The sequence below is a fragment of the Balaenoptera borealis genome, assembly GCF_965194805.1.
Source record: "Balaenoptera borealis genome assembly, chromosome: 12".
Lineage (NCBI taxonomy): Eukaryota > Metazoa > Chordata > Mammalia > Artiodactyla > Balaenopteridae > Balaenoptera > Balaenoptera borealis.
In genome coordinates this window covers 68,576,305-68,588,836 of record NC_138869.1, presented here as the reverse complement: position 1 = coordinate 68,588,836, position 12,532 = coordinate 68,576,305, and the positions used below count along the sequence as shown (strand labels likewise).

At 55.3% G+C, this 12,532-nt stretch overlaps 3 protein-coding genes and 1 long non-coding RNA gene across 6 annotated transcripts; 3 read left to right on the top strand and 1 right to left on the bottom strand.

Moving 5' to 3' along the window:
• The first annotated feature begins 891 nt into the window (after positions 1–891).
• On the top strand, positions 892–2,927 carry SMIM40 (small integral membrane protein 40). Its single transcript, XM_082347250.1, has one exon. It carries the CDS (start codon positions 1,280–1,282, stop codon positions 1,520–1,522), a length of 243 nt encoding a protein of 80 aa, XP_082203376.1. The 5' UTR covers positions 892–1,279; the 3' UTR covers positions 1,523–2,927.
• A 1,071-nt stretch (positions 2,928–3,998) lies between these two features.
• DAXX (death domain associated protein) lies at positions 3,999–8,441 on the top strand. Of its 2 annotated transcripts, none has more exons than XM_082347184.1 (8): positions 3,999–4,126; positions 5,020–5,278; positions 5,433–6,264; positions 6,390–6,604; positions 6,764–6,983; positions 7,146–7,620; positions 7,781–8,003; positions 8,196–8,441. In XM_082347184.1, exons 2-8 carry the CDS (start codon positions 5,072–5,074, stop codon positions 8,253–8,255), a joined length of 2,232 nt encoding a protein of 743 aa, XP_082203310.1. In that variant the 5' UTR covers positions 3,999–4,126; positions 5,020–5,071; the 3' UTR covers positions 8,256–8,441. The 2 variants fall into 2 exon arrangements, with proteins under 2 accessions (XP_082203310.1, XP_082203311.1); XM_082347185.1 differs by having other exon boundaries at positions 4,023–4,126; positions 5,023–5,278.
• On the bottom strand, positions 8,410–9,002 carry LOC309608008. Its single transcript, XR_014232613.1, has 2 exons — positions 8,881–9,002; positions 8,410–8,618 (listed from the first exon to the last, which is right to left on the bottom strand). It is a non-coding gene; the product is annotated as an uncharacterized lncRNA (long non-coding RNA).
• On the top strand, positions 8,840–12,424 carry ZBTB22 (zinc finger and BTB domain containing 22). Of its 2 annotated transcripts, none has more exons than XM_082347204.1 (2): positions 8,840–8,958; positions 9,837–12,424. In XM_082347204.1, exon 2 carries the CDS (start codon positions 9,906–9,908, stop codon positions 11,814–11,816), a length of 1,911 nt encoding a protein of 636 aa, XP_082203330.1. In that variant the 5' UTR covers positions 8,840–8,958; positions 9,837–9,905; the 3' UTR covers positions 11,817–12,424. The 2 variants fall into 2 exon arrangements, with proteins under 2 accessions (XP_082203330.1, XP_082203329.1); XM_082347203.1 differs by lacking the exon at positions 8,840–8,958 and adding an exon at positions 9,081–9,182.
• The last annotated feature ends 108 nt before the right edge of the window (positions 12,425–12,532 follow it).

Sequence of the window (12,532 nt, the reverse complement as noted above, 5' to 3'; positions counted from 1 at the left end):
AGGTTCACTATGGACCCTTTCCTCCGCTGTCCACACTCCACCCCGCAACCACCACCTACGGGGCGGGTGTGGGCCGGTCTCCATATGGACTTCGATTTCCCTCATGAATTTTCAGGCCAGTGCCTGGGGAAGAGGGTCAAGAAAAGGCCTTCAGGGCTTCCCTGGTGGCGCAGTGGTTAAGAATCTGCCTGCCAATGCAGGGGACACGGGTTCGAGCCCTGGTCTGGGAAGATCCCACATGCCGTGGAGCAACTAAGCCCGTGAGCCACAACTACTGAGCCTGCGCGTCTGGAGCCTGTGCTCCGCAACAAGAGAGGCCGCGACAGTGAGAGGCCCGCGCACCGCGGTGAAGAGTGGTCCCCGCTCGCCGCAACTGGAGAAAGCCCGCACACAGAAACGAAGACCCAAGACAGCCAAAAATAAATAAATTAACTAATTAATTAAAAAAAATTTAAAAAAAAAAAAAAAGAAAAGGCCTTCAACCCGTGCCACAAGACAGCCTCTTGGACATTTCCCACCAGCTACTCTCACACCATGCCCCTCGCGCACAAGCTCGCTCTTCCTTATTATTGCCCCAATAGTTAAGTCCCAATAGTTAAGTCTCGCACCGCTGGCCAATCATGTTCTTTCTCTTTTTATAAACCTCCGCCCTGGCTCCTGCAGTCCAATGATTGATATAATCGTCTTCGAAGTCACTAAGCGAGAGTGCGGGGTTTCAGCGCCGCAACCTCGGGGGCCTGCAGACCTGGGGAAGAACTACGCGGCTGCGTGGACTGTAGCTGCCGCTGCTTGCCCCCCCCAACCCCACCTAGGTTAGGCGTGTCCCCACCACCCACCCACCCCCAACCACCCAATGTAAAGCTGAAAAGGGCCTTAGGTGCTTGACTGAGAGCGGCTCACAGTAGCATACTAGGTCCACTTGCTCACTCTGTCTGTAGGGGCCCAAGACCTTGAGCCTTAAGCTTAGAGGCCCAGAATGACTTGGGCAGCTCCAGCTGGCATGTCTCTGTTGAGCCTTCAGCTTCCGAAACACAGAATTATAAAACGGTAAAGCTGGACAGACTTTAGGAATTGTTTAATCCAGACCATTCACATTGCATTGACTGTTCCAAAGGCTCAGAGGCCCTCCTCTCCTTTCTTTCTCTTGGTTGGGGGAATTAGGGTCAAGCTCGGCAGATGCAGGACTTGCCGACACCACGCCCCTTAATCCTGGCAAGGCTGAGTAAGGGCTTCCATCCCAGCCTCCGTGCTCCAGACAGCTGTCACACTGTGGGTTAGGATGGCTGAGGAGGAGGGTGACGTGGACGAGGAGGATGTGTTCCTGGCGTTTGCCCGGAGGCCCTCTCCTCCCAGGGGTCCCCTGCGGCAGGCCATGGACAAGGCCTTCTTCATCTCCCTGGTCCTCATCCTGACACTACTGACGCTGGAGGCTGTTTATAAGCTGCTGTGGCTGTTACCATGGGCAAAGTTTGGGGACTGGCTCCTGAGAACACCTCAGATGGAGGAGGAGCTGGAACTGTGACTGCCTTTCCTATAAACGTCCTCTTTCCCTGCCACGGAGGTGAGAGGGGAGAAAGGGGGAAATGGGAGCTTTGGAGGGACACTTGGAGAGCTGAGAGCAGCTATCTTAAAATTTCTGCACCTATACTCCGGGAATTAATTTTGAAAAAGTTTATACTCCTCAAGTATTTTTAAGTAAGCACCTAAAACTTTTCATCATACATTAACATTGTTTCAAGGATGTAATTCCTGGCATACAAAAAATTTCACATTTTAAAATAAAACAATTAAATCCATCTTTTGTGTGTCCAGGGGAGTTGAAATATCAGAGTGACTTGATATTCACCACCACTCGTTTAAAAATATAATTGGGAATCCTTCTTTTCTTCTTCCATCATTCTCTTTTCTCCTAGAACTCCTATTACCATTCTACTTCTCCACAGACAATTTTATGCTTTTATACTTGAAAGTCTTTTATTGACCAATCTATCACTCTTTCCTACATAAACATATATATTAATTGAGATGAAAAATATTTTTCTTTCTTGTGACCATAAGACTCTAGTTTTTTAGAAAAATTTCTTCTGGGTTATCATTACAATTATGTGAGCAGAACTGATTAAATAGCATAAAGATTGTACACATTTTCATAGTTGTTAATATTAAAGGTACATTTTTTGTCTATGTTTCAGCTTGCAGGATCTTAGTTCCCTGACCAGGGATCAAACCCCGGCACCCTGCTTGGCAGCACAGAGTCCTAACCACTGGACTGCCAGGGAACTACCTAAAAGTACATTTTAAATGAGATAGACGAGGTGGTGCTTATGGTGCCTTGAAAGAAATAGGTTACATGTCTCTTTATTTAAGACAAGGTAAGGGAATTCCCTGGCAGTCCAGTGGTCAAAACAAAAACAAACACAAACAAACAAAGCCAAAAAACAAACAAAAAACAAGGTAACATTATCCCCAGGAGATTTCATGATTGAGAACTACAGTATCCTTTTTTTTTTTTTTTTAAAGAGGGAAAAAGTCTATTGTAAAAGAGAAAAGGAAGAAGGAGAAGCTCTACTGCAGGAATTTACTGAGGAAAACAAATTTTGGGAAAATTGAGAATCTGGAAATTAAGTCCCTTATATCTCCCAAATCCGAGTACCCTTGGGCAAGTCTTCATATCCCCCATTTGAAGACTATAGGCTTAGACGACTGGAGAGAAGTGGTGTGGGATTCTTTAATGGAAGGGAGAGTTTGAGCTTCTGGGACGCTGAGGGCTTGGGGATGTAAGGGTCTGTGATCCCAGAAAGTGGCAAGATGCTCACCATCTGTGGAATTCGCAAGGATGCAGGAGGTGGGAAACTCAGCAGTTGGAACCGTGTTAACATTTGCGGTTTCCCCAGAAGCTCACCTTTGGACCCAGCTCTGCCTCCACGAGCCCCTCCAGCTTCCCTAAATCTGGGTTAGTTGTGTGGGGCGGGGGGGGGGGGGTTGCGGGCGAGGCGGGCGTCAAAGTCGGTTTCTTCTCTCTTCCTTCTTTCATCAGCTCTCTCAGAGAAAAAGGACGAGAGAGACTCGAGGTATTTTACGAGCCTCATTTCGTCTCACAGCCCTCACAGCGGCAATTTGCAGATTCTTCTCAGAACCCCCTCCCCACATCGCCCGTCCTCAGGCCCTGGAGCTCCTGGACAAAGCACAGCCTCCTGGTCATCAGCGCCTGCGCCTCGGGAATCCCCTCCAGAAAAGGAAGGAGAACCACCCAGGTCCCACCTACTTGGTTGGTCATTAGTTCTGTGGTGGAGCTTGAAAAGCAAACCAACAACAATAGCAGTAATAATAACACATTTGTACAGCGTGTTGTGCTCATTTGTATGCATGTGTTATGACTTCACGATTGGGAAATGTAGGCAACTGGATGTAGAAGTAGCTTCTGGACAGCGACAAGGGAGCGCGCAGCCCATAGAAAGGAATGACAGGCGCAGTCGATTAAGCCGTGGAAACTGGTACCTGGCAGGTAGGAAAGCAGCGCCAGAAGGCTTGTCAATAGCCCAGTGGATGGAAAAGGTTTCATTTCCCTCTTAAGAGATTCCCGCCTTTCCGTGCATCCTTGTGCAGCCTTGGAGGGCCAATTCCTCAGCTGCCCTGTTCCGTTCCCCCCTCCCCTACTTGGAAAGGTGGCTCAGTCCTCCCGGCACGCGACTCGCCGGCGGTTGGGCCGGGATGTGGGAAGTTTCTGATTGGCGGAGTCGCAGAAGCACCGGGTGAAAAGAGCTCCACTGGCGGCGCGCCCCAATCCGGGGGTAGCCAGAGCCGTACGGCAAAATGGCGGCCTCCAGGTACTTGGGACGCCCGGAGGGGACAATTCTGCCGCCTGCAGGTCAGGGGGAAGGGAGCCGCAGACTATGTGGGTGGCATTGGAAGCCCTCGCGCGGCGAGTCTACCGTCACTTCCGGCCACGGGGTGGGGGGGCTGGATTCCGTACGACAATATGGCCGCTCCCAGGTGCCTGTAGGCGGAAACTCCGCGGCTTCCGGTCCGGAGTAGGGCCTGCGGTGGGAGGGGGAAGGAAGACGGAGGGAACCATGCGAGGTTCTGAGATCAGCGGCGAGGGTCTTCTCGAGAGACCTTTTCTGAGGTGGGGGCCGGACGGTGCGGGGAGCGAAGGCGGGGGCGGGAATGTCGAGGGAGAGGTACTGGGGGGTTCCGGGCGCTGAGTCTGAGGGGCAAGCTGTGGTACCTTCCTTCCTATCCCTGAAGGGGAGTGGGGCGGCCGGGGGCTGAACTGGGGGAGGGGGACTTGGCGGGAAGCTCATCTAGGGGAAGGACCGGACTCAGGGCTGGAATCTGAGTGGAATCAGGAGAGCCCAGTGTGGGGCTCACGATCGGTTACAGGTCCCAGAAAGAGAATGGGGAAAATTAGGGTGGGGTGAGAGGGAGGGGACTTGAGGTGAAATATCTCCAACCTAACGCCCCGGTTTGAGGAGAGCCATCAGAGGGTGGAATATGGAGATAATTTAAGTAGGAGAAAGGGAAATGGATTGTTGGGAGGGAACCTCCTTCGCCTAAGAGAGTCTCAGAGTTGGGGTGACCCTTCAGGTTGGAGTGAGGGTGTGGATTTGATGTGTGTGAGAGCGAAAGGGGAAAACACCTGAGGTGGTGCCAGCGGGGGTGTGGTATCTGTTCGAGGGGATGTCAAGGAAATCTGGAGTGCAATGTGAGAGGTCGTCCAGGGGTTGAGAGGAAGAATCAACTTGCCAACTATGAGAAATAGTGGGGAAATGCAACTGAAAGACCGGATATCGACGTGAGGGGTGGAGCTGGGGGTGGGACTTAAGGTTTTCAGATGGTTTGGGGCTCCCAAAGTAAAGGGCCCAGAAAACATGGTACTAATGGTTGCTGAAGATAGGCAGTGAGGACACTGTTGGGCATGGCTGGGTGTTTTGAAACCCAAGAAGACTGGAAAATGTGTGAGGTGAAGGGATGGGGCTATGCTGGAGGGGCTCTGTCTGAGGCCCCATCCCCTTCCAGCAGGAATTACGAAATCCCCAACACTTCCTCCCTCCGGGGGATTTGATCCCCCATGGCCACCGCTAACAGCATCATCGTGCTGGATGATGATGACGAAGATGAAGCAGCTGCTCTGCCAGGGCCCTCCCACCCACCCCCCAATCCGGCTTCACCCAGGGCAGAAGCCCCTGGCTCCTCCCAGCCCCACGGGGCTGGAGGAAGCAGTAGTTCGGGCGGCAAGAAATGCTACAAGTTGGAGAATGAGAAGCTGTTTGAAGAGGTGAGCTTTAGGGGAGAAGATTCTTGTACCCCAGGGAGGGGGATGGCTGACTGGCTCTCCTGTCCTTTCTTCCCCACTAACCCCACCTCGCCTTCTTTCTCTCAATCCCATCCCTTGTCTCTTTCCCCCTCCCTTTTTCTCCTGAACCTTCCAGTTCCTTGAACTGTGTAAGACGCAGACGGCGGACCACCCTGAGGTGGTCCCGTTCCTCTATAACCGGCAGCAGCGGGCCCACTCTCTGTTTTTGGCCTCGGCGGAGTTCTGCAACATCCTCTCTCGGGTCCTCTCTCGGGCCCAGAGCCGGCCAGCTAAGCTCTATGTCTACATTAATGAGCTCTGCACTGTTCTCAAGGCCCACTCAGCCAAGAAGAAGCTGAACCTGGCCCCTGCTGCCACCACCTCTAGTGAGCCCTCTGGGAATAACCCTCCTGCAGACCCCTCCTCGGACCCGACAAGTGCTGAGACCACTGCCTCTGAGGCCCCAAGGACCCATGGTTCCCGGCGGCAGATCCAGCGCTTGGAGCAGCTGCTGGCACTCTACGTGGCAGAGATCCGGCGGCTGCAGGAAAAGGAGTTGGATCTCTCAGAATTGGATGACCCAGACTCCACTTACCTGCAGGAGGCGAGGTTGAAGCGTAAGCTGATCCGCCTCTTTGGGCGGCTGTGTGAGCTGAAAGACTGCTCTTCACTGACAGGCCGGGTCATAGAGCAGCGCATCCCCTACCGTGGTACCCGCTACCCAGAGGTCAACAGGCGCATTGAGCGGCTCATCAACAAGCCAGGGCCTGATACCTTCCCTGACTATGGAGACGTACTGCGGGCCGTAGAGAAGGCAGCTGCTCGGCACAGCCTTGGCCTCCCCCGACAGCAGCTCCAGCTCATGGCTCAGGATGCCTTCCGAGATGTGGGCATCAGGTTACAGGAGCGTCGCCACCTTGATCTCATCTACAACTTTGGCTGTCACCTCACAGATGACTATAGGCCAGGTAGGCATTAGTGAGATGCTCCTTGGTAACCCTCATTCATCAGGTGTGTGGTGGAGGGGGCGTCTCTCTAGTCCCTTCTTCTAGGGTTCTGGGTGAGTACACTGACTTTACATCTTCCCACATAGGCATTGATCCCGCACTGTCAGATCCTGCCCTGGCTCGGCGCCTGCGGGAGAACCGGAGCTTGGCTATGAACCGGCTGGATGAGGTCATCTCCAAGTACGCAATGATGCAAGACAAGAGCGAGGAGGGCGAGAGACAGAAGAGAAGAGCCCGGCTCCCCCAAGCCACCTCTTCCCACTCTGCAGACCCCTCGAAAGCCTCCTTGGATTCCGGTGAGGTATGGAAGGGAATACACCCTTCAGAAAGACCTTGTCCTTCCACTGCACTGGCCAGGAGGGAGTACGTGGTGACTGATCATGGCGTGTGCAGAAGGAACGCAAGAAGCAGCCCCTCTGGGGCAAGGGATTCCTTAGAGAAACTCCTTTGTCCCCTGCAGGGCCCTAGTGGGATGGCATCCCAGGAGTGCCCTACCACCTCCAAGGCTGAGACTGATGATGAAGATGAGGAAAGTGATGAGGAGGAGGATGAAGAGGAGGAAGAGGAAGATGAGGAGGAGGAAGAAGAGGAGGCCACAGATTCCGAAGAAGAGGAGGGTCTGGAACAGATGCAGGAAGGTCAGGGGGACGATGAAGAGGAGGAGGAGGAGGAGGAAGCAGGTACGTCAAGGAAATAGTCTTCTCGTCGGTTCCCTCTACTCTGTTGGGCATGAGCCCCCTGTTTGAGATCCTTCCCTTCCTCCTCTTACTCCTAGTATCCTCTCAGCAGTTTTCTTTCCCCTAGTTCTTTTGCTACCCCTCCCCTCTTTTCTTCTTTTCCAGGGAAGGATGGAGATAAGAGCCCCATGTCCCCACTACAGATCTCCACTGAAAAGAACCTGGAATCTCGCAAAGGGATCAGCGGGTCGTCGGGGGAGCAGCAAAACAAAGGACTCACAGTGTCACCATCTTCACTGGCAGAAGAGCCCCCAGCCCCCTCCAGCGTAGTTGCTGAAGGCAGTGGAGAGCACCTCGAGGAGTTGCCCCTGGAGGAAGAGAGCCCTATGTCTCAGCTCTTTGAGCTAGAGATTGAAGCTTTGCCCCTGGATACTACTCCTTCCCCTGAGGAGAGGGACGTTTCCTCTTCCAGGAAGCAATCAGAAGATCCCTTCACCACTGTCTTGGAGAATGGAGCAGCCATGGTCACCTCCACTTCCTTCAACGGAGGCGTCTCTCCTCACACCTGGGGAGATTCCAGTCCTCCCCACAAGAAATCTCGGAAGGAGAAGCAAACAGAAGCTGGGCCATTAGGAAAGAGGTAACAGCAATAAGGAGGAGAAAGAGGGAAGCCAAGGAGGGACTGCGGGGGCTTTCTGAGAGGAATACTGTGGAACGGAGTCTGCGGGGAGAAACTGGATGCTCCCCCTCCAGCCTCAGGCTCCACATACCCTTCCACCCACATATGTTTGTGTCTCTAGCTATGTGGAAAGGCAAAGGGCAGTGCATGAAAAGAATGAGAAGAAGACACATACCCTGCCCAGCCCGCCTTCCCCCTTGGCTTCCATGGCTCCAGTTGCCGATTCCTCCACGAGGGTGGATTCTCCTAGCCACGGCCTGGTGACCAGCTCCCTCTGTAGCCCATTTCCAGCCCGGTTGTCCCACACCCCACAATCACAACCCTCCAGGCCTGGTACTTTTAAGGTAAGGGGGAGGCTGTGTTTCCTGACTTCATTCTCTTTCATTGTTCAGTTTGGGGTTCTCTGTCTGCTACACTCATCACCTCCTCTCTCTCTTTTCCCACCCCAGTGTTTGATCTCTGATAAGTCCTTCCCTTGGCCTCTCATCCGCTGTGTTCCAGACCTCTCTGACTCTCTGTCTCTCACTCCCCTGCAGATGAGTGTGGCCACACAGTGCGATCCAGAGGAGATCATCGTGCTCTCAGACTCTGATTAACTGCCTCCCCCTCCTCCCTGCCTCCAAAATGTTTTGGGATAGTATTTGCAGGACGGTGGGAAGCAGACGACTGAGGAAGGGATGGACTGAGCTAATCGCCTTTTGGTGGTTTCTTTTAAGAAAAAAAAAAAAGCTTAAGTTTTACACAGAAACATTAATAAACAATAAAGTTCTTTTCTTATTGTATCCCTGTCTTTTCCTTGTCCCGCTCTCACCGGCTGGTGATTGGCACGAGCTGTTCTCTGGCTCAGGGTTAGCCGTGCCCCCGGGATAGCCCTGGATCTGTCCTTTCCAGCTGCCTTCAGCACGCCTCTCGCGGAGTTTTTCTCGCCCTCAGGCCTTCTCCTTGCCCTCTGCCAGGCGCTGAAAAAATGTACTTCAGCCTCCTGAACGCGCTTTACTTTCTCACTTCGAGCGGTAGCAGTAAAAAGGCCAATCACGGGCCGACTCAAGGTTATTTAGCCAATCCAGGCCCGGAGGTAGGGGGCGGGGTTTCAGGGGGACTGTCTGAAGCTGGGAGACCGGGGCGATTAGATCCCGCAAACCCGCTAATGGCCACAGCTCAGGGGCGGAGCCCAGGCAGCGACGGCCTAGACCCATCGCCAATGGGAAGAGGCAGGCTTACCGAATTAAAGGGGAATGAGAGCTTCGGCCGAACCGAGTCCTCCGTCCTCAGCGGCGGAAGAGACCTGGTATCTTTAAGGTGGAAGGAAGCAGCTGTTCTTTAAAGGGGAAGTGGCCGAGTCGGCCGAGTATTGCCCAGCGGGTCGGGCGGGGTTCCCGCCTGTGCCTTTAAAGCCTGAGGGGCGGGAGGCGGAGCGGAGGCGGAGGGCGGAGGGAGTCGGCGCAAGATGGCGGCGGGAGGGGCCCAGGCTGCGGCTCTGGCCGCCGAGTGAGGGGCGGGGGGGCCCGGGGGCGCGCGGCCCGGTAAGCGGGGACGCGCGGGGTTGGGGGGCGCCTTCCGGGTGGGAGAGGAGGTCGAAGTAGCGCTTGGGGCGGAGCAGAAGGGGGCGGGTCCGATGTGGGCGGGGGTAGATAAGGGGCGGAGCCCAACGCTATGGGCGGGTCTTGAGGTGGGCGGGGCCGAAATGGGCGGGGTTAGGGATAACTGGGGGGCAAGGGCGTGGCCAGTGAGAGAGCCGGGGGGCATGGCCTAAAGGGAAGTGGGGAGAGGGGTGGTTTTCAACACCAGAGCCAACCTGCCCCCCCCTCCCAAGAAAAGGGTACAAAACCCCAGAAAGGTAAATTTTGGAAAGTCAGGCTCTCAGGCAAATGGGAATTTCTGAGGGGAGGCACCCCACTCCCCAACAGCACCTTATTTCTGTAACGTCCAAGGAAAGAGCACTGGATTTGGAGTTAGGACAGCTGCGTTTGTGGGTGCTGCCACTTAATGGTGTAACCTTGGATAATCTCTTAATCTTTCTGAGCCTCAGTTTCCTCATCTGTCAAACGGGGTTGAAAGGAATACCTACCTTATAGTGTCGCTGTGGGGAGTTACTCAGATAATGTGTGAACATGTTTTTAAACTGTAAAGGGCTGTGTCATTATGGGATGTTATCATTCTTCTCTCTTTCTTTCCAGAGACCCCCCCGGCCGCCCTCCTCCTTCCCTTGTTCCTGTGGCTGGGGGGGTACCCCTTCCCTCCACACCATGGAGCCATCTCCTCTGTCTCCCAGCGGGGCAGCACTCCCCCTGCCTCTATCGCTGGCCCCACCACCACTGCCCCTGCCTGCAGCGGCAGTGGTGCACGTGTCCTTCCCCGAGGTGACCAGTGCCCTCTTGGAGTCTCTCAATCAGCAGCGGCTGCAGGGCCAGCTCTGTGATGTGTCCATCCGAGTGCAGGGACGGGAGTTCAGGGCTCATCGTGCTGTCCTGGCTGCCTCTTCCCCTTACTTCCACGACCAGGTCCTACTCAAGGGCATGACCTCCATCTCGCTGCCCAGCGTCATGGACCCAGGCGCCTTCGAGACTGTCTTGGCTTCAGCTTATACTGGCCGCCTCAGCATGGCCGCTGCTGACATTGTCAACTTCCTCACAGTGGGATCTGTGCTCCAAATGTGGCACATCGTGGATAAGTGCACTGAACTCCTCCGAGAGGGCCGGGCCTCAGCCACCACCACCACCATCACCACTGCTGCAGCCACATCGGTCACTGTCCCTGGTGCTGGGGTTCCCTCAGGGAGTGGGGGCACCGTGGCCCCTGCCACTGTGGGCTCCGTACGCTTCCATGCCTCCAGCCGGGCCAGTGAGAATCAGTCCCCCAGCAGCAGCAACTATTTCAGCCCTCGGGAGTCCACTGATTTCTCATCTTCCTCCCAGGAGGCTTTTGCAGCTTCTGCAGTGGGCAGTGGGGAGCGTCGAGGAGGTGGCCCTGTATTCCCCGCCCCTGTGGTTGGCAGTGGGGGGGCTACCTCTGGGAAGCTGCTGCTGGAGGCAGATGAGCTGTGTGATGACGGTGGGGATGGGAGGGGTGCAGTGGTCCCTGGGGCTGGGCTCCGCCGGCCCACCTATGCACCCCCCAGCATTGTGCCGCAGAAACACTGGGTATATGTGAAACGGGGTGGAAACTGCCCAGCACCAGCGCCCCTGGTTCCCCAAGACCCAGACCTGGAAGAGGATGAGGAGGAGGAAGACTTGGTGTTGACCTGTGAGGATGATGAAGATGAAGAGCTGGGGGGTGGCTCCGGGGTGCCAGCAGGGGGAGGACCTGAGGCTACCCTTAGCATAAGTGACGTCCGGACCCTGTCTGAGCCTCCAGACAAGGGAGAGGAGCAGGTCAATTTCTGTGAGTCCTCCAATGACTTTGGCCCCTATGAAGGTGGGGGTCCTGGGGCAGGGCTTGATGACTCAGGGGGACCAACCCCTTCCTCCTATGCTCCCTCCCACCCTTCGAGGCCCCTGCTTCCACTGGACATGCAGGGCAACCAGATCCTAGTCTTCCCATCCTCTTCATCCTCCTCCTCCTCCTCACAGGCTCCAGGCCAGCCACCAGGGAACCAAGCTGAACATGGGGCAGTGACCCTGGGGAGCACATCGGCAGGGGCCCTGGGCATGCCGGGTGGCACCGGTGGGACTCCTGGAGGGACAGGCACTGGAGATGGAAATAAGATCTTTCTGTGCCACTGCGGAAAGGCCTTCTCCCACAAAAGCATGCGAGATCGCCATGTGAACATGCACCTCAACCTGCGGCCCTTTGATTGCCCCGTGTGCAACAAAAAGTTCAAGATGAAGCATCACCTGACAGAGCACATGAAGACACACACAGGCCTCAAGCCCTACGAGTGCGGCGTCTGCGCCAAGAAGTTCATGTGGCGAGACAGTTTCATGCGCCACCGGGGACATTGTGAGCGCCGGCACCGCCTAGGCGGCGGGGGCGGGGCCGGACCCGGACCCGGGGGGACTACCGGGCCAGCCTTGCAGCCCAAGAGAGAGTCCCCCGGCGGCGGGGGCAGCGGCGACGAGGCGAGTGGGGCTACGCCCCCGTCCAGTCGACGGGTCTGGTCCCCGCCCAGCGTCCACAAGGTGGAGATGGGCTTCAGTGGGGGCGGAGGAGCAAACTGAAGAGGCGAGCTACTGGGGGTAGCTTTCCGGGAAGAGGGATTAGGGATCACTAGCCAGGGGCGCTGTGGCCCCTAGGTGATCTCCCAACACACTTACCGTCTTCCTATCTCTATGGACTTGTATATATTCCGGAGAGGGAACCTCCTCGCACCATGGGCCACCCCTTTCTACTCCTCAGCCCCTCCTCCCTAAAGTATCACCGGAACTCAGCCCTTCCTTCCCTTCAGAGGGGTATTCTGAAGCCCCAGCTCCCGAGTAGGGCGCAAGTGGTGGGGGGGAGGGAGAGGGGGCTTGTTGAGCATCCTGGAGTCGCTGGGTCAAGGGTCAGGTGGTTGTAGTCTGTACCTGAAGTCTGTGTTTGCGTAGTTGTGGGGACCAGGCCTTTGAGCCCCACCCTTGTCCTAGAACATACCCTGCCCCCCAAAAGGATGTGCCCCTTATTTCTACCCTAATCCCTCCTCCTCCACCTTGGGGGTCCCCCAACTCCATTCTCATTGGGGAGTGGGGGAGTGGAGACAAGGAGGGAGTAAGTCGTAGGGAGTACAAGGGTTTTATTTTAAATCTTATTTTTTTTTAAACGGTGATTAAAATATTTATTGGTCATTTCATTTGGCTTCCCGACAACCCCTATGTGTTTGCTGGGGACCTGGCCCAGGTCGGGGAAGGTGGAGTAAGGGTTCTCAGGGAAGTGGATTCGGGGTTGGGGTGGACAGGAG

Excerpts from the sequence above, each read along its gene's own strand:
- SMIM40 (XM_082347250.1), top strand. The coding sequence starts at position 1,280 with ATGGCTGAGGAGGAGGGTGACGTGGACGAGGAGGATGTGTTCCTGGCG.
- DAXX (XM_082347184.1), top strand. The coding sequence starts at position 5,072 with ATGGCCACCGCTAACAGCATCATCGTGCTGGATGATGATGACGAAGAT. Across the intron at positions 5,279-5,432 it reads ATGAGAAGCTGTTTGAAGAG|TTCCTTGAACTGTGTAAGAC; the intron begins GTGAGCTTTAGG and ends TGAACCTTCCAG. Across the intron at positions 6,984-7,145 it reads GGAGGAGGAGGAGGAAGCAG|GGAAGGATGGAGATAAGAGC; the intron begins GTACGTCAAGGA and ends CTTCTTTTCCAG.
- ZBTB22 (XM_082347204.1), top strand. The coding sequence starts at position 9,906 with ATGGAGCCATCTCCTCTGTCTCCCAGCGGGGCAGCACTCCCCCTGCCT.